The 17,148-nt window shown below is 42.8% G+C and overlaps 1 protein-coding gene across 1 annotated transcript in view; it reads left to right on the top strand.

The window, feature by feature from the left end:
* The window catches only part of LOC106560298 (BMP/retinoic acid-inducible neural-specific protein 3), a 54,239-nt gene extending 39,322 nt beyond the window's left edge, over window positions 1-14,917 (top strand). Inside the window, exon 8 of the mRNA XM_014123051.2 lies at window positions 13,064-14,917. Coding sequence (XP_013978526.1) covers window positions 13,064-14,180 — 1,117 coding nt within the window. The 3' untranslated portion in view covers window positions 14,181-14,917. The remainder of the gene's footprint in view (window positions 1-13,063) is intronic.
* The last annotated feature ends 2,231 nt before the right edge of the window (window positions 14,918-17,148 follow it).

Here is a 17,148-nt window from a genome sequence, read left to right as displayed (position 1 = left end):
TAATCATTCCCAAGCTTCCAATTGACTCATTCCTCTCCCCTGTAACTGTTCCCCAGGTTTTTGCTGTAAATGAGAATTTGTTCTCTGTCAACTTACCTGGTAAAAATAAGGGTTAAATTCAAATTAAATTAAATTAGCCCCTATATCAATGTGAATGCTATAGCCTATGTTTAACAATGTATTTCCATATTGATGCAATTACAACAGTGTGGACTGCAGACATGTTTAACATATTTAGCAAATATAGGGCAGGCTATTTAACAAACTAGGCTATAACGAACTAATATTCAAATTGGGGTTGAGGACAATGCAATACATAACACCATAAATACACAACTTGAAGCAACCACATATTTAGCCATGGAGCACGTTCTGTTTGCCCAGTGAGGGGCCAAGCCTCGACAATCCCACAACTTTATTCATCAAAACCCAGCCCTTTCACACTACCGCCAGCTACTGCGACCATCATTCTGGTTTGAAAATAGCAAAAATATTTCTGACACACCCCCGAATCTATAACGCTACCGCCAGCACTAAGATTTACCATTGCATTAGGTTTGTTAAAATAGAGCCCACAGAGGTATCCACTGTCTCTGGTGTTGGGTGTCTGTGAAAAGCTCTGACAAATTACTGTATATATGAAGGGACAAAGCCATCGATCACGTGACACCATTCATTCCTTCCTATGTGAAGACTCAATGGCGCATTGAAGCCAAATTAAGATGGCATCTCATGAAGACATAACATGCGCAGTTTGAACTACTCCAGGAAGTGACGTTGCAAGCTAGCTCAGTGCTGCCCCTCCTATTGAATAACTCAAGTTGAAGGCCGACCGGGATACTGCAAGGCTGCCATTAGCAACTGTGCAATAAAAAAAATCAGTTCAAGGACATATAGTGCCTTCAGAAAGTATTCACACCCCTTGGATTTTTCCCAAAACAATTTTTGTTTGCTAGATAATGGTACCGGAGGTGTCACGTGCTGACCCTAGTAAGATGTCATTTTCTATAGTAGAGTAGGTCAGGGCGTGACAGGGGGTGTTTTGGGTTGTTCTATGTTTTCTATTTCTATGTTTGGGTTGATCTCTAATTGGAGGCAGCTGATCCTCGTTGCCTCTGATTAGAGATCATATTTAAGTAGGGTTTTTTCTCATTGTGGTTTGTGGGTTATTGTCTTTAGTAGTGTGTCGTCCTCTCTGCGTCACGGTTTGTTGTTTTGGTATTTCAAGTTTTCTGTATTTGCATTCAGTTTCACTTTTAATAAATATGTGGAACTACGAAAACGCTGCGTCTTGGTCCAATCCTTCGAACAGCCGTGACATTAGTATTTCCTTTTACTGTTATTTTTCACCGTCAAGGACTATATTTTGCTCAGTGAAGGACTGTATTCTGTAGTGTTGATTGTCTTTTTGTATGACTTTTTTTTTTTCTTTGAAACTACCTATAATGGATACAAATAAAAGGTCAGGGCGTGACAGGGGGTGTTTTGGGTTGTTCTATGTTTTCTATTTCTATGTTTGGGTTGATCTCTAATTGGATGCAGCTGATCCTTGTTGCCTCTGATTAGAGATCATATTTAAGTAGGGGTTTTTCTTCCTGGGTTTTGTGGGTAGTTGTTTTCTGTTTAGTGTATGTCACCTGACGGAACTGTTGTCGGTCGTTCTGTTTTGTATAAGTATATTCATTAAAAGTAAATATGAGCACTCTACACGCTGCGCCTTGGTCCCCTTTATACGACCCGCGTTACAGAACTACCCACCATGATTGGATCAAGCGGCGTGCCCGGGCAGAAATGGACACCTGGTCACATCAGAAGTGGATTGAGAGGAGAGACTGGGGGGTGCACACGGGTAGTTTGGCTGGGCCAGGACTGGGACCTGAGCCAATTCCCTGTGCTTTTTGTGGTAAGCATGTGCCTGCCTCTCGCACTCTCTCTCCAGTGCGCCTCCATAGCACAGTACGTCCTGTGCCTGCTCCTCGCGCTCTCCCTCCAGCGTGCCTCCAGAATACGGTACGTCCTGTGCCTGTTCTTCGTACTCTGCCTCCAGTGTGCATCCATAAGGTGTTCCTGAGCCTCCAGCGACGCTCGGCGGCCCTGAGCCTCCAGCGACGCTCGGCGGCCCTGAGCCTCCAGCGACGCTCGGCGGCCCTGAGCCTCCAGCGGCGCTCGGCGGCCCTGAGCCTCCAGCGGCGGCCTGCGGCCCGGAGTCTCCAGCAATGATCTACAGTCCGGTTCCTTCGACGACAATCCACGGTCAGGTGGTAATAAAGCAGAAGGATCAGCGGGTGGCGCGGGGAGTACGCCCAGAACCGGAGCCGCCTCCTATGCTGGATGTTAAGGTTATGTGGACTGCATTTGAGCCACCATAGACTTTTGTCACCCTCCCTACCCTCCCCTTGTGTTTTGTGGTTGTTTGGTTGTTTTGTTGGGTTTTGATTATGTTGCATTCGGAGTCTGCACCTTTGGGGGGGGTACTGTCACGTACTGACCCTAGTAAGATGTCATTTTCTATAGTAGAGTAGGTCAGGGCGTGACAGGGGGTGTTTTGGGGGTTTGTATGTTTTCTATTTCTATGTTGGGATTGTTTGGAATACAGTAGTTACCTAGATCTCACTAATACCGTCAGCCATAATTCATTTAATTCATTCATGTTTATTATTTACATACAAAATCCCATAGAGAGAACATCCATTTCATTAGTTGTCACGTCCTGACCCTAGTAAGATGTAATTCTCTATAGTACTGTAGAGCAGGGCGTGACAGGGGGTGTTTTTGGGCTGATCTATGTTTTCTAGTTCTATGTTTAAATTCTAGTTTTCTATATCTATGTTGGATTGTTTGGGGTTGATCTCTAATTGGAGGCAGCTGATCCTCGTTGCCTCTGATTAGAGATCATATTTAAGTAGGGGTTTTTCTTGGGTTTTGTGGGTAGTTTTCTGTTAAGTGTATGTCACCTGACGGAACTGTTGTCGGTTGTTTTGTCGTTTTGTTTAAGTATATTCATTAAAAGTAAATATGAGCACTCTACACGCTGCGCCTGGGTCCCCTTTATACGACCCGCGTTACAGGAGGAGATGGCTGCCATTTTACGATCTCCTAACCAATTGTGTTTTTTATTTTTGTTATTTTTTTTGTAAATTATTTTGTACATAATGTTTCTACCACCATCTCTTATGACCAAAAAAATCTTTATTAACGAGTAAGATGCAAAGGATTTACTAAAGATACCTGACAAGGCCCAAATCCCCGTGATTTGCATGAGACGGAGACGGAGATATCAGGGCGGTAGTTAGGGGTGCCTTGTAAGGATCCGACGGTGAGTGGGTAATCTGCCTCTGCCATCAGTACTATTAGCCAACGTATAATCATTGGATAACAAAATAGATGAACTATGATCACAAATATCCTTCCAACGGGACATTAAAACTGTACTATCTTATGTTTCACTGAGTCGTGGCTGAATGCGGACATGAATAACATTCAGCTGGCCGGTTTAATGCTGCATCGGCAAGATAGAACAGCCGCCTCCGGTAAGACAAAGGGTGGCGGTCTGTGTATATTTGTAAACAACAGCTGATGTACAGAATCTAATGGTAGGGAACTCTCTAGGTTTTGCTCGCCTGAGGTAGAGTATCTCATGATAAGCTGTAGACCACACTATTTACTAAGAGTTTTTATCTATATTCTTTGTAGCTGTCTATTTACCACCACAATCCAATGCTGGGACTATGACTTCACTCAATCAGCTTAATACGGCCATAAGCAAACAGGAAAACGCTCATCCGCTGGCGGCGCTCCTAGTGGCCGGGGATTTTAATGTAGGGAAACTTAAATCTGTTCTACCTCATTTCTACCAGCATGTTAAATGTGCAACAAGAGGGGGGAAAAAAACTCTGGACCACCTTTACTCCACACACAGAGAGGCATGTACAAAGCTCAGAGACATTGGCCGTGTGGTGCCAGGATAACAACCTCTCCCTCAATGTGATCAAGACAAAGGAGATGATTGTAGAATACAGGAGAAGGAGGACCGAGCACACCCCCATTCTCATCGACGGGGCTGTAGTTGAGCAGGTTGAGAGCTTCAAGTTCCTTGGTGTCCACATCAACAAATTTTCATGGTCCAAACACACCAAGACAGTCGAGAAGAGGGCACGACAAAACCTTTTCCCCCTCAGGAGAATAAAAAGATTTGCCATGGGTCCTCAGATCCTCAAAGTTCTACAGCTGCACCATCGAGAGCATCCTGACTGGTTGCATCACTGTCTGGTATGGCAACTGCTCGGGATCCGACCACAAGGCACTACAGAGGGTAGTGCGTACGGCCCAGTACATCACTGCGGCCAACTTCCTGCCATCCAGGACCTCTATGCCAGGCGGTGTCAGAGGAAGGCCCTAAAAATTGTCAGAGACTCCAGCCACCCTAGTCATAGACTGTTCTCTCTGGTACCGCACGGCAAGCGGTACCGGAGCGCCAAGTCTAGGTCCAAAAGGCTTCTTAACAGCTTCTACCCCCAAGCCATAAGACTCTTGAACATCTAATCAAGGGCTACCCAGACCCCTCTTTTACGCTGCTGCTACTCTCTGTTTTTAATATATGCATAGTCACTTTAACTCTACCTACATTAGTTAGTTCCTTGTTGCAAACAGGATGCGTGTTTATGAATATTTGAATTCAGTACAGGCATCCTTCTTTTCACTCTGTCAATTAGGTTAGTATTGTGGAGTAACTACAATGTTGTTGATCAATCCTAAGTTTTCTCCTATCACAGCCATTAAACTCTGTTACTGATTTAAAGTCACCATTGGCCTGATGGTGAAATCTCTGAGTGGTTTCCTTCCTCTCCGGCAACAGAGTTAGGAAGGATGCCTGTATCTTTGTAGTGACTGGGAGTATTGATACAAGATTCCAAGTGTAATTTCTAACTTATAATATCAATTAATAACTAATATTATGCTCAAATGGGTATTTAATGTCTGTGTTTTTTTTACCATCCTACCAATAGGTGCCTTTCTTAGTGAGGCATTGGAAAGCCTTCCTGGTCTTTGTGGTTGAATCTGTGTTTTAAATTCACTGCTCGACTAAAGGACCTTACAGATAATTGTGTGTGGGATACAGAGATGAGGTAGTCATTCAAAAATCATATTAAAGGCCTCCCGACTGGTGCAGCGGCCTAAGGCTTGAGGTGTTATTACATTCCCGGGTTTGATCCCAGGCTGTGTCACAGCTGGCTGTGATCGGGAGACCAAGTGCGACTTGGCAGGGTTGTGTTTCGTAGGACGCATGGCTCTCGACATCCGCCTCTCCCGAGTCCGTAGGGGAGTTACAGCGATGGGACAAGACTGTGACTACCAATTTGGATATCACGAAAAAGGGGTTAAAAGCACCCAAAAATATTAAACACTATTATTGGACAAGCAACTTATTATGTGACTTCTTAAATAAATTCAGGAGTAAAAATGTACTTAAGGCTTGCCATAACAAAGGGGTTGATTACTTATTGATTGAAGATATTTCAGCTTTAGATTTTCTATTAATTTGTAAACATTTAGAAAAAAATCTTTCCATTTCGACATTGTGGGGTATTGTGTGTAGGTCAATCTCAGTTGAATGCATTTTACATTCAGACTGTAACACAACGAAATGTACAAAGAGTCAAGGGGTGTGAATACTTTCTGGTGTATTAGAAGCAATTATTTGTACTATTACTGTGTTTACATTATTACATTTTTTTATACATTTTCCATTCACTATAATGGGGGTCCTGTTTTCTGCTAACAATACCTGCAGTACTATGGTCGGCCTTCAACTTCCGTGGCTTAAACGAGAGGGGGCAGTCGTTCTCCTCTGGCACTGACAGACTGACTGGTTCATGTAACACCTCTTCAGTTACCACCCACCTTCTCGCTCACCTCACCCCGTCTCTCATGGCAACACGACTCCAGTAGTATTTACATATCCCCGCCATGAAGTATTCTGGGTCGGCGTGGTGGGAGAAAAGCATTCCTGGTTGAGCAGAAGTTCCAGTGAGGAGGAGAGATATGCACAATACCCACGTGGGCAAATAAACCAGGCCCAGTAGATATAAATGTTTCTGCAGCTATAAAGAGATTTGATTAACAAACATGGATAAAATGTCTTATAGATAAATAGCCCATTATAGATACCTTGAGGCTGGCTTTTAAGGGAGAGCATTTTATTTTCGGTTTTTCCACTTTCATATATTTTCATAAACTGTCGTCAATTCTTCATAAACTGTTGCTGGGTGCACATATACCCACATAAATTCAGTATCTATCATTGTTTACTGTATGTCTCATCTGGGGTTCTGAAAATACCATGACACCCTGCCTGCATATATATATACTGCTCATAAAATAAAGGGAACACTTAAACAACACATCCTAGATCTGAATGAATGAAATAATCTTATTAAATACTTTTTTCTTTACATAGTTGAATGTGCTGACAACAAAATCACACAAAAATAATCGATGGAAATCCAATTTATCAACCCATGGAGGTCTGGATTTGGAGTCACACTCAAAATTAAAGTGGAAAACCACACTACAGGCTGATCCAACTTTGATGTAATGTCCTTAAAACAAGTCAAAATGAGGCTCGGTAGTGTGTGTGGCCTCCACGTGCCTGTATGACCTCCCTACAATGCCTGGGCATGCTCCTGATGAGGTGGCGGATGGTCTCCTGAGGGATCTCCTCCCAGACCTGGACTAAAGCATCTGCCAACTCCTGGACAGTCTGTGGTGCAACGTGGCGTTGGTGGATGGAGCGAGACATGATGTCCCAGATGTGCTCAATTGGATTCAGGTCTGGGGAACGGGCGGGCCAGTCCATAGCATCAATGCCTTCCTCTTGCAGGAACTGCTGACACACTCCAGCCACATGAGGTCTAGCATTGTCTTGCATTAGGAGGAACCCAGGGCCAACCGCACCAGCATATGGTCTCACAAGGGGTCTGAGGATCTCATCTTGGTACCTAATAGCAGTCAGGCTACCTCTGGCGAGCACATGGAGGGCTGTGCAGCCCCCCAAAGAAATGCCACCCCACACCATGAGTGACCCAACGCCAAACCGGTCATGCTGGAGGATGTTGCAGGCAGCAGAACGTTCTCCACGGCGTCTCCAGACTCTGTCACGTCTGTCACGTGCTCAGTGTGAACCTGCTTTCATCTGTGAAGAGCACAGGGTGCCAGTGGCGAATTTGCCAATCTTGGTGTTCTCTGGCAAATGCCAAACGTCATGCACGGTGTTGGGCTGTAAGCATAACCCCCACCTGTGGACGTCGGGCCCTCATACCACCCTCATGGAGTCTGTTTCTGACCGTTTGAGCAGACACATGCACATTTGTGGCCTGCTGGAGGTCATTTTGCAGGGCTCTGGCAGTGCTCATCCTGCTCCTCCTTGCACACAGGCGGAGGTAGCGGTCCTGCTGCTAGGTTGTTGCCCTCCTACGGCCTCCTCCACGTCTCCTGATGTACTGGCCTGTCTCCTGGTAGCGCCTCCATGCTCTGGACACTACGCTGACAGACACAGCAAACCTTCTTGCCACAGCTCGCATTGATGTGCCATCCTGGATGAGCTGCACTACCTGAGCCACTTGTGTGGGTTGTAGACTCCGTCTCATGCTACCACTAGAGTGAAAGCACCGCCAGCATTCAAAAGTGACCAAAACATCAGCCAGGAAGCATAGAAACTGAGAAGTGGTCTGTGGTCCCCACCTGCAGAACCACTCCTTTATTGGGGGTGTCTTGCTAATTGCCTATAATTTCCACCTGTTGTCTATTCCATTTGCACAACAGCATGTGAAATTTATTGTCAATCAGTGTTGCTTCCTAAGTGGACAGTTTGATTTCACAGAAGTGTGATTGACTTGGAGTTACATTGTGTTGTTTAAGTGTTCCTTTTAATTTTCTTGAGCCGTGTGTGTGTGTGTGTGTGTGTATATATGCATGTATGTATGTGTATGTATATATATATATATATATATGTATGTGTGTGTGTGTGTGTGTGTGTGTGTGTGTGTGTGTGTGTGTGTGTATATATCTATATATATATATATATATCATTGTTTGAATTAAACACTCTGCAACAACTCACTGATATGGGCAGACATAAAATACTACAGGGTAATACATAATATATTGTTATTTTGTTAGGAAAATACAGCTGTATCATGACATGAACCCAAGGAAGATGGAATTTTGTATTGGGGAATGTGAATATCTGCCAACTTTGCAGTTATTCTAGTGAACTTGATATCCCAAAGTGACCGTACGTACACTACCGTTCAAAGGTTTGGGGTCACTTAGAAATGTCCTTGTTTTTTAAAGAAAAGCTCATTTTTTTGGTCCATTTAAAATAAGATCAAATTGATCAGAAATACAGTGTAGACATTGTTAATGTTGTAAATGACTATTGTAGCTGGAAACAGCAGATTTTTAATGGAATATCTACATAGGTGTATAGAGGCCCATTATCAGCAACCATCACTCCTGTTCCAATGGCACGTTGTGTTACCTAATCCAAGTTTATCATTTTAAAAGTCTAATTGAGAGTTAGAAAACCCTTTTGCATTTGTTTGTACGGCTGAAAACTGTTCTAATTAAAGAGGCAATTAAACTGGCCTTCTTTAGACTAGTTGAGTATTTGAAGTATCAGTGTTTGTGGGTTCGATTACAGGCTCAAAATGGCCAGAAACAAAGAACTTTCTTCTGAAACTCATCAGTCTATTCTTGTTCTGAGAAATGAATGCTATTCCATGCGAGAAAATGCCAATAAACTGAAGATCTCGTGCAATGCTGTGTACTACTCCCTTCACAGAACAGGGCAAAATGTCTCTAACCAGAATAGAAAGAGGAGTGGGAGGCCCTGGTGCACAACTGAGCAAGAGGACAAGTACATTAGAGTGTCTAGATTGAGAAACTGACACCTCACAAGTCCTCAACTGGCAGCGTCATTAAATAGTACCTGCAAAACACCAGTCTCAACATCAACAGTGAAGAGGCGACTCCGGAATGCTGGCCTTCTAGGCAGAGTTGCAAAGAAAAAGCCATATCTCAAACTGGCAATAAAAAGAAAAAAATAAGATGGACAAAGAACACAGACACTGGACAGAGGAACTCTGTCTAGAAGGCCAGCTCCCCGGGAGTCGCCTCTTCACTGTTGACGTTGAGACTGGTGTTTTGCGGGTACTATTTAATGAAGCTACAGTAGTCATTTACAACATTTAACAATGTCTACACTGTATTTCTGATCAATGTGATGTTATTTTAATGGACAGAAAATGCGATTTTCTTTCAAAAACAAGGACATTTCTAAGTGACCCCAAACTTTTGAACGGTAGTGTACGTATATACCCCATCAAGAAGCCATGGAAGGTTATAAGAAATCCCGCTTTGACCTCCAATGAGCCATCAAACAGGCAAAGTGTCAATACAGGACTAAGATCAAATCCTACTACGCCGGCTCTGCTCGACGGATGTGGCAGGGCTTGCAAACTATTATGGATTGCAAAGGGAAACCCATCCACGAGCTGGCCAGTGTCGTGAGCATACCAGACGAGCTAAATACCTTCTATGCTCGTTTTCGAGGTAAGCAACACTGAACCATGCATGAAAGCACCTGCTGTTCTGGACAACTGTGTGATCTCGCTCTCCATAGCCGATGTCAATAAGACCTTTAAACAGGTTAACATTCACAAGGCCGCAGGGCCAGATGGAATATCAGGATGTGTACTCAGAGCATGCGCTGACCAGCTGCCAAGTGTATTCACTGACATTTTCAACCTTTCTCTGACCTGCTCTTTAATACCAACTTGTTTCAAGCAAGCCACCACAGTCCCCATGCTCAAGAACGCCAAGGTAACCTGTCTAAATTACTGTCGCCCCGTAGCACTCACATCTATAACCATGAAATTCTTAGAAAGGCCTGGACCCACTCCAATTCGCATACCGCCCCAACAGATCCACAGATGATCTTTGTTGCATTCCACACTGCCCTCACCCACCTGTACAAAAGGAATACCTATGTAATAATGGTGTTCGTTGATTACAGTTCAGTTTTCAACACCAAAGTCGTCGCCCCCCCAAGCTCATTACCTGGCTCAAGACCCGAATACTTCCCTATGCAACTGGATCCTGACGTCCTCTGGCGGTGAGGTTAGGCAACAACACATCCGCCACGCGGACCATCAACATGGGGGCCCCTCAGGAGTGTGTGCTTAGTCCCCTCCTGTACTCCCTATTCACCCATGACTGTGTGGCTGCACACTACTCCAACACCATCATCAAGTTTGCTAATAACACAACGGTGGTAGGACTTATGACCGATGACGATGAGGCAGCCTATAGGAAGGAGGTCAGAGACCTGGTGGTGTGGTGCCAGGACAACAACCTCTCCCGCAATGTCAGCAAGAGAAATTAGCTGATTGTGGACTATAGGAAATGGAGGGGCAGGCATGCCCCCATCCACATTGATACATTGTTGGGGCTGTAGTGGAGCAGGTCAGGAGCTTCAAGTTCCTCTGTGTCCACATCACTAAGGAATTAATATGGTCCACACACCCACACTTTTGTGAAGAGGGTACTTCAGTGGCTGTTCCCCTCAAGAGGCTGAAAAGATTTGGCATGGGCCCCCATATCTTCAAGAAGTTCTACAGCTGCACCATTGAGAGCATCTTAACTGGCTGCATCATTGCTTGGTACAGCAACTGCAAGGCATCCAACCGCAAGGCACTACAGCGACCTCAAGGTGCTACAGAGGGTTGCGAGTATGGCCCAGTACATCAATGGGACAAAGCTACCTGCTATCCAGTACCTCTACACCAGGCAGTGTCAGAGGAAAGACCAAAAAATTATCAGACTCCAGCCACCCAAGCCATAGAATGTTCTCTCTGCAACCGCACGGCAAGTGGTACCAATGCACCAAGTCTGGAACCTACAGAAATCTGAACAGCTTCTACTCCCAATCCATGAGACTGCTTAACAAGACTGCTAAATAGCCAATCAAATGGCTACCAGGACTACCTGCATTGACCCTTTTTTGCACTAACTCTCTTGCGCTGACTCTATGCATACACACTGGACTCTACCCACACACTAACACATACAGTTGAAGTCAGAAGTTTACATACACTTAGGTTGGAGTCATTAAAACTCGTTTTTCAACCACTCCACTAATTAATATATAATATAGTTTTGGCAAGTCAGTTAGGACACCTGCTTTGTGCATGACACAAGTAATTTTTCCAACAATTGTTTACATACAGAATATTTCACTTATAATACACTGTATCACAATTCCAGTGGGTCAGAAGTTTACATACACTAAGTTGACTGTGCCTTTAAACAGCTTGGAAAATTCCAGAAAATGATGTCATGGCTTTAGAAGCTTCTGATAGGCTAATTGACATAATTTGAGTCAATTGGAGTTGTACCTGTGGATGTATTTCAAGGCCTACCTTCAAACTCAGTGCCTCTTTGCTTGACATCATGGGAAAATCAAAAGAAATCAGCCAAGACCTCAGAAAAAAAATTGTAGACCTCCACAAGTCTGGGTCATCCTTGGGAGCAATTTCCAAATGCCTGAAGGTACCACGTTCATCTGTATAAACAATAAGGAAGGAGACACGTTCTGTCTCTTAGAGATGAACGTACTTTGGTGCGAAAAGTGCAAATCAATCCCAGAACAACAGCAAAGGACCTTGTGAAGATGCTGGATGAAACAGGTACAAAAGTATCTATATCCATAGTAAAACGAGACTTATAGCGACGTAACCTGAAAGGCCACTCAGCAAGGAGGAAGCCACTGCGTCAAAACCGGCATACAAAAGCCAGACTATGGTTTGCAACTGCACATGGGGACAAAGATCATACTTTTTGGAGAAATGTCCTGTGGTCTGATGAAACAAAAATAGAACTGTTTGGCCATAATGACCATTGTTATGTTTGGAAGAACACCATCCCAACCGTGAAGTACAGGGGTGGCAGCATCATGTTGTGGGGGTGCTTTGCTGCAGGAGGGACTGGTGCACTTCACAAAATAGATGGAATCAAGAGGATGGAAAATTATGTGGATATATTGAAGCAACATCTCAGACATCAGTCAGGAAGTTAAAGCTTGGTTGCAAATGGGTCTTCCAAATAGACAATGACACCAAGCACATTTCCAAAGCTGTGGCAAATTGGCTTAAGGACAACGAAGTCAAGGTATTGGAGTGGCCATAACAAAGCCCTGACCTCAATCCTATAGAAAATTTGTGGGCAGAACTGAAAAAGCATGTGCGAGCATGGAGGCCTACGAACCTGATTCAGTTACACCAACTCTGTCAGGAGGAATGGGCCAAAATTCACCCAACTTATTGTGGGAAGCTTGTGGATGGCTACCCGAAATATTTCACCCAAGTTAAACAATTTAAAGGCAATGTTACCAAATACTAATTGAGTATGTATGTATGTACACTTCTGACCCACTGGGAATGTGATGAAAGAAATAAAAGCTGAATTAAATCATTCTCTGCTATTATTCTGACATTTCACATTCTTAAAATAAAGTGGTGATCCTAACTGACTTAAGACAGGGAATTTCACTGGGATTAAATGTCAGGAATTGTGTAAAACTGAGTTTAAATATATTTGGCTAAGGTGTATGTAAATTTCAGACTTCAACTGTACTTACACTGACACCTCAACACACACAGATATACTACATACGCCCACACATCGCATGAGCACACATGCATACTGACGCCACACTCTCACACACATTTAAAAAGGACAAAGCAAGCATTTCACTGTTAGTCTACACCTGTTGTTTACGAAGCATGTGACAAATACATTTTGATTTGATCCTAGTGCAGATAGTGTTCAAAAGGGGTTGTGATAAATGCGGAAGACACATTTCCGTTTAAAGCATTCAGTGGTACAACTGACTAGGTATCCCCCTTTCCCTTTTCCCAGAACTGCAAAGTGTTTGGCCACACAACGTGCATTTCCTGTAGAAAACTGGAAGATTATCTTCATTGTGTTTGTCTGTGTTTTGCAGGTCCTTCACCTACTGGCTGAACTTTATCTTGTCCATCATGTACTGCAGTGAGAACAACCACATAGGTTCATACCTGGAGGAGACGAGGAGCTGCTCTTGCCCCTATGAACACCCGTCCTGCCAGGGTGTCATACCCTGCACCATGGGCGAGGGCTCCTTCTGCGCCTCCTGCTCCTACGACAACCGCTCCCGCTGTGCCACATGCAATCCTGGGTACATGCTCAGCCAGGGGGTCTGCCGCAATGAGGTGCCGGACTCCACAGACCACTACATCGGCTTTGAGATGGACCTGCAGGACCTGGAGCTGAGATACCTGCTACAGAAGAAAGACAGCCGTATTGGCATCCATGGGATCTTCGTCAGCAACGATGTCCGGCTCAACAACTGGTTTGACCCGTCGTGGAGAAAGAGGATGCTACTGACACTGAAGAGCAACAAGTACAAGTCCAACCACGTCCACATGCTCCTCGGGATGACCCTGCAGATCTGCCTTACTAAGAACAGCACCCTGGAGCCAGTGCTGTCTGTCTACATCAACCCCTTCGGGGGCAGTCACTCTGAGAGCTGGATCATGCCTATACACCAGAACAGCTACCCCGACTGGGAAAGGACTAAACTAGACATTCCCCTGGACTGTTACAACTGGACGTTGACTTTGGGCAACAAGTGGAAAACATTTTTTGAGACTGTCCACTTCTACTTGCGGAGCCGGATCAGTGCTCCGTTGCCTCAAGGGAATGGCTCAGTCTACTATGAACCTTTAGAGTTCCTGGAGCCTGGTAAGAACCTGGGCTACATGAAAATAAACAGCATCCAGGTGTTTGGCTACAGTATGCACTTTGACCCGGAAGCGATCCAGGACCTGATTCTGCAGCTGGACTACCCGTACACTCAGGGATCGCAGGACTCAGCCCTGCTGCAGTTGCTGGAGATCAGGGACCGGGTCAACAGACTGTCCCCTCCTGGAACTCAGCTCCTGGACCTATTTTCCTGCCTGCTGCGCCACCGCCTGAAATTATCCACCACAGATGTTGTCCGAATACAGGCAGCGTTGCAGATTTTTTCTGCCAAACAGCCGAACTCAATGGAATACGAAACAACCAAATTATGTAGCTAATAAGGGGCCGGAGTCCAACTACACAGATGCTTGTGCTGCTATCACGCTGACTTGATACAGTTAAGAGCTATTTTGTAAGGCACTGAGGGACATTTTCTTTGTTTTTATGATATTGAGCGCTGTTTATTGGGATTCATGTAAAATGATATATTTCTGGAAAGTGTGTGTCATACAAACACAAGGGGGCTTCAGCAAGCCCACTTTGCCTTTTTTAAATGATAAGAATAAGAAACAGAGTTGATTTCTGACCGTGATGGATATAAAAGATGTGTCATCACTGATATGTTTCCCATAGATTGCACAGATCTCAATAATCCGTTAAAATGTGAAGCTTTTGCTGATAATTAAGTGTTATCTCAACAGTGTGTTTGGTTTGACACCAGCATGGCTTTACTTAGGTCTTTCACTTTGTTATTGAACACACCATTTTTTTTATTATCATACTCTTCTGTTTAATCCCACTCCACCCCATGTGTCCAGAGCTAAATGAGACGCTAAGGAAATCAAATGTTCCTTGTTTTTCATAAGTTTAAATTCCTACACAGGCTTTTCTATTTCACGTTATACAATACTTCAGACATGCCGGAATAAAACACCATACACGCAATGGCTAGTATGTTTATGTTACTTTTATTTTTTATAATGCAGTCGTTTGTGAACAGTTATGAAACAATGTCTATATGATGTATGAAAACATTCTGAATTTGCTAATTCACTAAATAAAAGTTTAGATGTTTTATCTAGTGGATATTTTTATCAGAGATAATCTATGTATGATGAATCAATTTCATATTTATATTTGATCTTTGGTTAATTAATCTAGATTATATCATATCTGATGCAACTAGCACAAAAAGAGACAACTTCATTTTAATGTATTTCCAGATCCTGTCAATTAATACCAATTCACAAAAATACAGGGATATAAAACGGACGTGTGTCATTTAAGATTATATTTCAATATCAATCTCTTCTATGAAAAGGAAATGCTTCATGCAAACCACAGAATATAAGATGTTCCATTCAGTCCTTCTGTGTTTTGAGAGGATTTTTTATCCTGTAATTTGAGAGCAGGACAGCCAGACATTCTAAGAAATGTTGCCTTGAATGAACCTTTGCAATTTATCTGTGTAAAATACTTCGACAAGGCAACATTGCCCGACAACAAAATAATATATTTAAGTCACAACAAACCCTAGAGCACAACTCGCTCCAGTGTTTGGCATGAAACGCCAGGTGACTTATTCTTCGACTAATTACTTTTCCCCTTGGATATCCTTGAAAGCAATCCAGCCAATTCACTGCAGGAAAAAAAGTGTAAAATACTATAAGAATGGTAGCCTGGAAAGTTTCCCTATAACTTCAGATGATCATCAATCAAAGTGGAGGCATTCCTTATTCATCGATTTACTCTGTCTTCGTTCTGTCTGTCATTATTTAGTACTTTTTCAGAATTTGTGAGAATATGAGGTATGAATGTTTTTTATGTGCCACTATGAAATCTGGCTTTAAGAAAGAAACATTTTTTTTTAGGTTAATTGGATGTCTGATGACATAACAGTGAAACAAAAGTGTCTGTTGGTACATTTGAAATGTGAGTTTCAAGGACTTTCAATTGTCTTTGTTTTAATTACATCCCACTGGGCACTAACTGGTTGAATTAACGTTGTTTCGACGCAATTTGTCACCCTATTGTGATGTGGAATCTACGTGGAAAATACATTAGATTCGAAAAAAAGTCATCAATGTAAACTTGTTTTTGAGGGTGAAATTTCAACCACAGGATTATGTCATTTCAACATAGACAAACCTTCTATAAATTATTTTGAATTTGTTTATTTAAAACATCAGATCTTCAAAGTAAAATCCACTATCAGAAAAAAACAATAAGCTGGGCAGAACCTCCTACTGGAGAATTAATCTATCTACAGCAACCTTTTGGTCTCCCATTCAGGATTTTAACCAAGCCCTGCTTAGCTATGATATTTGTTACTGACTATTACCAATATGCTATCATGAGAATTATGTTGAGTGATTTCCACTTAAAAACTAAATAGATTCACTGTTGCTATTGAAGTCATTCCAAAGGGTAGATTAACAGAGCAAACTAATGTGACTCATATAACATCAATGATGCTATTTAGGCCTATATTTTTTTAGTTAACCTTTATTTAAAGTTGAACTGACAGCATTTTTTTTTTAAATTAAATCTTTTTTAAATCTGTTCAAATACACCCCTGGGAAGAATGGAATTTTTTGGGGTACATTTTCTGACAAGCGAGCACTTTTTTTTCACTTTTTCAGAAATTCTTAGAATGTTTGGGAATTACGTATATTAAGGCATTTGAGAAAATGTTATAGTAATATAGAGTGGGAAAGCGGCTGTGTGTTTGGACAGTTAATAGACACTACAGTAAATAAAACCTAATAAAAATAATTCTCATCCAGGACTGGAGTCTAGACAGGCTGTTGCGCCATAGCCAATCAGAGCTACAGTAGGCCTTTATGCAAACAACCATTTGCCACAAGGACCTGCCATTATTCACTTTGAACTGACCTGTGTGTTTACAGACATTTGCATCAGCACAACTGTTTAGAAAATTAGAATGCATTTGGCACAAGCCACAAATTACACCTTAATGGATTTCTGCAAATATATAAATACCATGTGAGTCCTCTTACATTTTGGAACTTTACAGTCCAATTGATCAAACAACCACAAAAAGCTAGGATATCTTTCCTTATATGCCAATCAACAACAACAACATGAACAACTAATGCTAGCCAGAGCAAGATGCGGTAAAATCGAACGAAGGAACATTAGATAAACCCTCTCAAACTTTTTGAGCTAGTTGGCTGTCACAATTGCACTGATAAACGATGGGGAATAGTAAGTTACCTGCTCTTCTTTCTGCAGCATGCCTGCCATATGCATGCTTCTCACAACCAAGCACCCAATCTAAATGGC

This window comes from Salmo salar, chromosome ssa10 (genome assembly GCF_905237065.1).
Source record: "Salmo salar chromosome ssa10, Ssal_v3.1, whole genome shotgun sequence".
Lineage (NCBI taxonomy): Eukaryota > Metazoa > Chordata > Actinopteri > Salmoniformes > Salmonidae > Salmo > Salmo salar.
This window is presented reverse-complemented; position numbering and strand designations above follow the sequence as displayed.